General features: G+C 56.4%; 1 protein-coding gene across 1 annotated transcript; it reads left to right on the top strand.

Annotated features, from left to right (window-relative positions):
- Positions 1 to 1854: 1854 nt before the first annotated feature.
- RBPJL (recombination signal binding protein for immunoglobulin kappa J region-like) lies at positions 1855 to 8526 on the top strand. Its single transcript, XM_009326825.1, has 11 exons — positions 1855 to 1922; positions 2281 to 2406; positions 4022 to 4092; positions 4360 to 4475; positions 5336 to 5510; positions 5910 to 6047; positions 6612 to 6721; positions 6821 to 6961; positions 7324 to 7479; positions 7728 to 7831; positions 8253 to 8526. The coding sequence occupies exons 1-11, from the start codon at positions 1855 to 1857 to the stop codon at positions 8524 to 8526; spliced, it is 1479 nt and encodes a 492-aa protein (XP_009325100.1).
- Positions 8527 to 9170: the final 644 nt, after the last annotated feature.

The following is a 9170-nucleotide window of genomic DNA, read 5'->3' as shown; positions in this document are numbered from 1 at the left end:
TCTGCGCCGGGTTCTCCGTGAGGCCCAGCGGGGGGGAGCCGTGGCTGAGCCCAGAGCCGTGTGCTGGCAGCAGTGCTGGGCCTGCCGCGGGGAGAGGAGCTCGGTTGCAGCGCGTGCTCTGCAAGCCGTGCTCTGCAGTCCAGAACAGGCTTGCCGTGGCCATAAAACATTCATTTCTCAGACACAGAGCGGCAGCTAATGCTGTGGGTGACACTGGCACTGGCTGTAAATCTGATTTTGGCAGAGCTCTGTCGATTTATGCTTGCTGGTGATCCGGCTAACGCGTCTAGGATAAAGAATTGAGAACAAGGAGGACAGGAGATTATATTGCCCATCTAATAACCGAACACGGCAATGATGGGAAAATCTGTGGAGTGCAAAGCATCAGGTCCCCATGGAACTACCCAGAGGAGATGCTGGGTAAATATTTGCTTGTATGGGAGACAAGTTTGTCTTCCACGCACAAACAGGAGAGCATCAGCTCCATCCACAGTGTGGGAAAGCTGGAAGTGAAGGGAAGTAAAGTTTAAGGCTAATTGTAACGTGGGTTCTAGAAGCTGTAAAGGGCACAGCCTCTTCAAAATACACTTATTGCACTGGGAAGAGCAAAACTGGCTGATGAACTCTTCTAAAAGGCTGCTTGGGATGGCAGTGTGGCTGCTTCTCTCCTTGGGAGCTTGCTCTGGCCTCTGAGCTCAGCAAGAGCTCACCATAACCTGCCTTGGGGTGCTTGGCAGGACCAGATTTACCTCTCTTCACACATCTGTGTATGCCCTCAATTATTCTCCATTTCTAGCCCATTTAAGAGGAAGAGAGACTGTTTTTAATGGCGATGCTCCACTGTGTACCTCTTGCAAGATTTTCCCTGGGTGGCCATGGCTGATGCCCCCCCATCCTCACCTCTTCTCCTCTGAGCGATCCCCCAGCACTGCCCGCAGTCCCCGGCCGCTTGCTCCTGGTGGCTCAGCAGCGTGTTTGCAGCTCTGGTTGGGGCTTCCCAGCCTTCTCTGGCCACTGCTGTTTCTCTCTGTCTCCGATGCGAGGCCATCGCTGTGTGGAGAGGTCATGAGTGAACCCCAGCACCCTTGGGAGGGTCAAGAGCCAGAATCTGAAGCCAGTTTCCATACAGCTTTCTCTCTCCTGAGTCTGTTAGATCTTGTTTGCGTCTGATACTCATTCAAGTGGGTCCAAAACCATCCCCTGGGCATACAGAGTAGACACACAGAGCCATTGTCCAAGTACCAGCAGGCCCGAACACCCCTTTGGAGCAAGTCAAGGGAGCCTGGCGCATGGAAGAAGTAAGCTCAGGCTTAAGTCAAGACCTTTCCATAACCAGCAAGGATGGGTCCCCTTGGTAGGAGCAATTTCTCTTGAGCGTGCCCAGCTGCCACGTCCCAGACATGGGCAGATGTGCCAACGAGGGGCTTCTGCCCAGGCAACGCCCCTTCCCTCTCCTCCGGTTTCCTCTTGCCCAGCCGAAGGGCTTTCAGTAGGGCAGGAGCTGATGTTCTTCAGATGGGCAGTCTCACCTCCTCAAAGCAAGTCAGCACCACAAAAGGTCTCCCCAGTAGATAGGGGATACCATAACTCTCCCCCCCTCTCATCCCCCAGTTCTCGCACACGTGTCCCAGGTGGCAGAGCAGGGCACCTGGGGCTTGGATCCACCTCATCTCTCTCCAGCCAGTTAACGCCCAACCTGCTAAGTTAGCAGAGTTAGCTGCTGGGTGCATGGGAACTCCTTCTAGTTAGTAGAGCAGAAAGAATCAGCAAAACCACCCACTTAGGTCTTGGAGAAAAATGCAGCTATTTTCACCCAACAGCCCTTGCAGAAGCCAACAAGCAGCTGCTCCTTGCATGTCAGCTCCCCAGCTGCACTCACGGCTCAGCAGCATCGCTTCCCAACTCACCAACAAGCACATCAGGTAGAAAAACAAATTAAAAATCAATTAGGGCATTGCCGCCATTGTGTGGGACTGGAAGTCTTAGAAATGCACGTTTCAGAGCTGTAAACATAGTGCCCTGTGTGTGTTTGATTGAAAACTGATGAAGCAGTTATTCAGTTATCCAAACTTTATATTTTTCAGTGTCAACCCCAGTCTTAGAGCAGCTGAGATGCTCTCTGATCTCCAGTGCTTTCCGATGGGAAAGCCTCTCCACCTTCCCCACGCGCCAGGCTGGTCAGGGAGGGTGCTCCAGGCTCCCTGCTCGGCGTAGGGCTGGTAGGGCAAGGCGAGGAGCCCGGTTCTGGTGTTACAGTGCTGGGGGACCGCTGTCTTGTAGATCCAACCCGTACCAAACCAACCTGCTTCGGGACGGTGTGCGGAGGTACCTGCAGCTGCCGGCAGACCAGACAGTATTGATACTGCACGCCAAAGTCGCACAGAAGTCGTACGGCAATGAAAAAAGGTAGGAGACAGCTCCAGCTTCTCTGACAGCCGCTTCCAAACCCAGCTACCTAAAGCTCGATTTCAGCCTTGCTAGATTTCTCTGTTTTAAGCTGGTGAAGCAAATGATTTGACACACCCCCGCTCCATCCATTCATGACCCCTTTGCATCTAAAACTACTGTTTAGTCTTGAACTAAGGCTATTAACCCTCCACCTGCATCCATCCCAGTTAGACATTCCCAATGGTTAGGTTCCTCCCGTGGCGTAATGGAGATCAGAAAGATGAAGTAAAAGAAGGAAATAAACTATTCAAGAAGAAGAGGAAAGGTTAGTGTTTTAAGTGCTCTGGAAATCTTGTCTTAAAATCTGAACGGCTACAGCAGGGGCTGGGGTGTTTCAGTCAATGCCCACGGTCTCCAAAAAGCTGCTATTTTTGAAAAATCTTTCCTGCACTGCAAAAACACCTCGAGGTTCTGGCTTGAATCTCAAAATTGCTACTCCTGGGCAGTGATGTCAGACTGTGGCAGTGTAATGTAATTAATCCTCCATTAATCCTTGTGATATAAATAATCCTCTGTTATTACCGAGTGTGGAGTAGCTCTACCTCTAAGGCATAACCGCACCCAGACCCCAGGAGACAGCTCTAAGCTGGGCTGACTGTGCCTACAAAGTCCTCATCACATCCAGCCTCCTGCCAGGGGCTGCTGGTCTGCAGGTAAAGGTTTTATTTTGGGACAGGGTCTCCCAGCCAGGAGGGAAGCCCCCGTATCGCTGAGCTTTCAGAACAGCCTCCTGCCCCTGCTCCAGACCCCATGCAAGGGATGAGCGTGAAAATCAGATGCCAGGTCTGAAGAGGGAGAGAAAAGCAGCACAGAGCTCCCAGCTTAAAGTTTAAAGGTGCTGGTGCTGTTTTAGCTTCATGGTGGGAGTCAGGGGCCCGTGCTGTGCATGACTTGTTCAAATAAACCTGTATCCAGGACTTTAGGGCTCTGAAATATCCACCCCCCTGCACCGGTGTTTTCTCTGCTAGTGCTTTACCCAGGATCAATAGAGGATGAATTTGCACCATTCACACAAGTGCAAAGACAGTGGAAACCCAAATAAAAGACAGGAAAATAGGTTTCCAAAACCCTGGCTATAGATTTATTTGCGTTGGGCTCCAAATCTGGCTGTGAATGCAAACTCTGTTCCCGACCTGCTGAAACTCCCACATGGCAGGCGGGCAGAGGCAGGGGGCCCGATACCCCCTTGGCTCCGGGCAGGAGGGGGCCAAGGCGCCCCGTCCTCCCCTCCCGGGGCCGTCCCATGGCCGATGGGCTTGTGGCCACCAGTGGCACCGATAGATGTGGCAGCCACCCGGACGCTGCGGCTGGAGGCAGCCAGCGCAGAGCAGAGAGCCTGAGAGAGCTGCTTCAGCAGACCCCGATTCCTCCGGCCAGCCCTGCCCGCGCCCCCCAACCAGGGGGTCTCCAGCCCCTCACTGCAGCACCACGTACCTCCCAGGGTGCAGGGTTGCTCCCGGCGCCGGTGAGCCCTGGGTGAAGGTCTCTGCTCTCAGCGCAGCCGTCCCATCACCCCCGAGCACCTTTTCTGGATGCTGAAGTGCAGTAAGAAAATGTCCTCTTGTCTTTGCAGGTTTTTCTGCCCCCCGCCTTGCGTTTACCTGAGCGGGCCGGGATGGAAGTTAAAACAGGAGCAGATAAAAGGTAAGCGCTGAGCAGCAGCCCTGGACCTCTCCTCCCTCCCTTCCCGTGCTGTGGAGAGCTGTCCTCCACCTCTGCAAAGGGGAGAGTGACCCAGTTTATTTTATCTTTGCCCCCCCCCCAAGCTCCTCTTTCCCCCTCGAGGCTGAGCCCACTGCGGTCCAGACCTGGGGAGGGCTGGAACCTGGGCCACCCACCGCGCCCGGAGGAGCCAAGCCCAGGCTTGTGCCTGCACAGGGGCTGGAGGGTGCTTCTCCCCATCTCTTCCAGCCAGAGACCTGGGAGAGGCGGGTTTTCGGGTGTGCGGGTACATGGGGCTGGACAGCATGGGCAGCAACCTGATGGAGACCCAGAAGCTCAGCTTTGAGGAGCAGCCGGATGCAAAGGTAAAGCCTGATGCTCCCTGGGGCTGTGCGGTGGCACCCCATGGGGACCCCACTCACACGTGGGCTGGCTGTCCCTGGTGTCACCCCACGCCCTGGCACGTCGCATCATCCCCTTCCTCGGGATGTCGTGGTCCTTCCTTCCTAGCCATCACTCCCCGCTCCTGCTCTGTCACCCTGTTGTGGCACGGGTGGCAGCCCGAGCAGCCGGGCAGGCTCCCCTGCCTTGCAAAAGAGCCCCATCTTTCTTCGGCACCATCTTTTCAGGTTGGCAGGCAAACTGCCAAAATTTGCACAGCTCCTTCAGCCCCGGTACCTTCTCCCAGTGAGCAGCACTGCTGCTTATCGCTGTGCAGATAAACAGCTAAAAAAAAAAACCCTGATGGATCCCAAAGTTCAAGAGCTTCAGCAGAGCTCTGGCATCTTTTGATAGGGGAAAAAAAGAAGTAAAAGCATTATCTGGGGTCCCCGAAGAGCGCGGGGTCTGAGTCAGGCCAGAAACCTTACAAAAAGAGCCTTTGTTCGCAGTGCTTGCATTGCTGCTAAGGCACGGCATATCGGCCAGGACGGTGGGGAAACCATAAACCCAGGGCGATTTCTCATGTTATGTGGGATAAATCACACGTGAACATTCATTTCCATGAGGAATTCTCTGCCCCCAGTGTAAATAAAGCCTCTGCTGATCCCCAGCTCTTCATTCCACCTGTAATAACATCTCCGGTCGTTTCCCCCTTTAAATGAACCTGGGGCTCTTTGAAAGGGCTCTATTATGTCCTTGCGGGGCGGTGAGGAGGGCGAGGAGGGCGAGGAAGGCTGGTGGGGCTGGGCTGGAGCTGCTGGCAGCCCCTCTGTGCCCTTGGCAGGGTTTCAGCTGTGCCAAGGCACTGTACATCTCGGATGCGGACAAGCGCAAGCATTTCCGCCTGGTCCTGAAGCTCTTCTTCAGCAACGGGCAGGAGATTGGCACCTTCCACAGCAAGCTGATCAAGGTCATCTCCAAGCCCTCGCAGAAGAAGCAGTCACTGAAGAACACGGACCGTGCGTACGGGGATGGCTCTGCAGGGAGGAAAGCGGGTGCGAGCCCAGGGTGGGATGCTCTCTGAGTGCTCACAGCTTGGCTCCAGAGTGATCTGGGCACCCCCAAAAGAGGGGGAATGTATCTGGGCATATTGACGCCTCTTTTCTGAAGGGTTCACCCACCACAATGCGTAATGCCCTGATGCCAGTGTGCTCCCCACACCATGGGCTTCACCTGCACCTTTGAAAAGCCCAGCTGGGCTGGCACTCACATACAGAGAAAGGCAGCCGGGAGGGTGCTGGTTCCTGCTGGGCAGGTTACACCAGTAACCAGGACTTGTCTTCTCTTGGCTTGACAAAGCCATAGTTCAAGCCACGCACAGACCTGACAAGTGCTAACCCAGCCATCTCTCCCCACAGTCTGCATCTCCTCGGGCTCCAAAGTCTCCCTCTTCAACCGCCTGCGCTCCCAGACCGTCAGCACCCGTTACCTCTCCGTTGAGGGGGGAGCCTTCTTCGCCAGCGCCAGGCAGTGGGCAGCCTTCACCCTCCACCTGGGTAAGGATCCTCGTGGGGCCGCTGACACCAGCCATGCCCAGGGCTGCCTGCCTCCAGCCCTGGCCCTCCCCTCCTGCAAAGCCAGTTCTTAGGGGCAAAAGGGATGGGAAATAGCTTGGGGATGTGGGAAGCTGGCTCAGATCTCACCTCTGCCCGGTGTTCCTAGTGTGTCTGTGGAGCTGATGGCTGTTTCCCACTGGCTTTGAGGGTTGGCATCATGCCCTGGGAGCACATGGGTTGTGACCAGGGCAGCAAGAGCTGTACCAGTCTGGAGGTTCATGAATCCAGGCAAGTTACTTGCCTGGAAGAGGCCAGACGCCCGCAGCATCCCTGCCTACGCTGCTTCTGGTGGTGTCCCTGTGAGGTACTGCATCCCAGTCCCGCTCTCCCGTGCTGGGCTCCCTGGGAGCAGTGGTCTCTGCAAGCAGCAAGCACCTGCAGAGCAGAGAAAGCAGTAAGAAAGCACTGGGAGCACGGCCAGACCTGTGCATAGCAAGGTAGCCCAGGTTAACCTGCTCCCTGGCCACTCGGGGTGGTGACTCTGCCTCTCTCCTTCCCACCAAGCCGATGAGCACTGTGCTCGGAGCGAGTTCCCCCCGCGGGAAGGGTATATCCACTATGGCTCCGTGGTCCAGCTCGTCTGCACGGCCACCGGCATCACCCTGCCTCCCCTGGTAAGCCTCCATCCCCACAGATGTCAGGCACATGGACCTGGCCGCTCTGTGCCTCTGAGCAACGGGTACCATCCCTGGGATGCTGCTGCCACCCTGCAGATCATCCGGAAGGTGACGAAGCAGTATGCCCTGCTGGACGTGGACGAGCCCATCTCCCAGCTCCACAAATGCGCCTTCCAGTTCCAGGGCAGCGACCGCATGTACCTCTGTCTCTCCACGGAGAAAGTGATCCAGTTCCAGGTACGGCAGCACGAGGAGGGGCTGAGGACCCCCGGGGTGCTCCCCGTCCTCTCTCCAAGCTCCTCTGTGTTGCTGCTGGCTGGGGAACGTCACCAGGAGGGGTCTTCCAGCAAAGGGGAGTTTCGTCCAAATTAAGGTCAGAATCGCTGCAAAGCCATCTGCCTCCGGCTTGCCTGCTTTGGTGGGGACATCGTCACTGAGGTCTTTGCAAAGGCATCACGATCCCCATTTCCCAGCAAGCAAAGCAGAGGCACCAAGTTGCTTGCTGGAACCAAGACGCCGGGGGCAGAAGCCAGGCATCCTGGCCCCGGTCCTCCGCTGTCCCCGCTGCGGCGTGTTTGGAGCTGTGACACTCTCCGCAGGCATCTCCCTGCCCGAAGGAAGCCAACCGGGAGCTGCTGAACGACGGCTCCTGCTGGACCATCATCGGCACCGAGACGGTGGAGTACACCTTCAGTGAGAGCCTGGCCTGCGTCTGCGAGCCCGTCAGCCCCGTGCCGCTCATCACTGCCCTGCAGGTAGGCACAGTGCGGACGGCCCGCGCCGGCCCGCCAGCCCCCCCGCCCTCTCCATCCCCTGCCTCCGTCATGGCTCCTGCTGCTGAGCCCTTGCACCCGCACTCAGCATCTCCCGGTTTTGGGATGCTGTGGGAATGCCCAGGTCTGGATTGCTGCAGCGGGGATGGGACACACGGGCAGAGCGTCCTGTGGGAGAAGAAGTCTGGCTCATTCCATCACGTAACACACTGCCATGCACTCTGTCACAGCTCACAGGCGGCGGGGACGTGGCCATGCTGGAGGTGCAGGGAGAGTATTTCCATGCACACCTCAAGGTCTGGTTCGGAGATGTGGAAGCAGAGACTATGTACAGGTAACACAGCCGAGGGGGCCAGGGAGCAGGCAGGGAATGGCAGCCAGGCTTGGGCAGCGCTGGGCAGCTCTGGGAGGGACAAGGCTGCCGACCTTGGGGACGGGGCACTTGCACTGCCCCTTCTGTGGGACCAAGCACGAGCATTGCAAGGAGAGGCAGGGATGAGTCTGGCTGGTGCCTGCTGGCTCTGGATGCGGTCTGGGGATAGCAGTGGGCAATGGACATGGGGACCTTGGGGGCTGCAAAGAAGCAAGCGACCCTGGCAGAGGGGAACGAAACACTGGGGAGGAGAGGGGAAACCGGCCAGAGGCTTCATGCTGAGCTCCAGGCTGGAGAAGACATGCCGGCACTCACTGCTGTCCACTCCTGCGCTGGGCCCTCCCAGGTTAATGCACGTTTTCCTCTCCTGTGCTGTTCCCAGGAGCCCCAAGTCCCTCATGTGCGTCGTCCCTGATGTCTCTGCCTTCGGCAGTGACTGGAGGTGGCTGCGATACCCCATCACGGTCCCACTCCTGCTGATCAGGGATGATGGCCTCATCTACTCCAGCTCATTCACATTCACCTACACCCCGGAGCAGAGCTTCATCCCAGGGCAGCAGGTCCTTTCGGACGTCCCCCAGGACTCGGACAAATTACTTGACAGCATCCATCAAGAGTTCACCAGGACCAACTTCCACCTCTTCATGCAGAGCTAGCAAGCTGGGCAGGCAGAGGCTCAGCCTTGCCGCCGGCCCGAGGGAAGGGGAGCAGCCCTGAGCCATGCCAGGGGTCCCCGTCCAGGGCTCGGGGTGGCCCCGCCAAAGGGTCCTCCCCACGCATCGAATGCCCGCTGTGTCACTGTGATTTGCTGACTTGTCTCTTCTTCATGGCAGCATCTGACCCTGCTGAGATCTCACATGAGAGCGTCAATAAATCAGGCTTCAAGGACTCTTATTGATTCAATTGCTTCTTTACTAACCTTCATGATTTACCTCCTGTGCTGGCACAGAGCATCACAGCTCCCTTGATGTCCTCAGTCCATATATTCAAAGGCCAGGAGGGACAGGGATGATGAACAAATGTGCCCTTAAGTGTTACTGATCTATACCAGGAATCCCTGCATCGCTTCTGTGCTTTTCAGTAACGAGGAGCTGATTTCCAGCAGCCAAATACTCGGTACCAGATGGTTTGTTTTTTTATTAGAGGCCCAAGTGGGGTTATTTCAAAAGGAAAAGGGAAAAAGAGAGAAAGAAAAACTTCAGTAAGAAACCCAGCCCCTTCCTAGCTGGCGTAGCTCTGCCAAGCTCTGTTGTTTAACACACTTACACACACACACAAACACACACAGAAATTGCAGAGC

The sequence above is a fragment of the Pygoscelis adeliae genome, unplaced genomic scaffold, assembly GCF_000699105.1.
Source record: "Pygoscelis adeliae isolate BGI_AS28 unplaced genomic scaffold, ASM69910v1 Scaffold286, whole genome shotgun sequence".
In the NCBI taxonomy this organism is placed as follows: Eukaryota; Metazoa; Chordata; class Aves; order Sphenisciformes; family Spheniscidae; genus Pygoscelis; species Pygoscelis adeliae.
The sequence above is the reverse complement of the archived record's forward strand: the minus strand, read 5'-3'. Positions and strand labels throughout refer to the sequence as shown.

Coding starts and splice junctions, on each gene's coding strand:
- RBPJL (XM_009326825.1), top strand. CDS start 1,855: ATGTCAGCTCCCCAGCTGCACTCACGGCTCAGCAGCATCGCTTCCCAA. Junction 1,923..2,280: donor CTCACCAACAAGCACATCAG/GTAGAAAAACAA, acceptor GCTGTCTTGTAG/ATCCAACCCGTACCAAACCA. Junction 4,476..5,335: donor AGGAGCAGCCGGATGCAAAG/GTAAAGCCTGAT, acceptor TGCCCTTGGCAG/GGTTTCAGCTGTGCCAAGGC.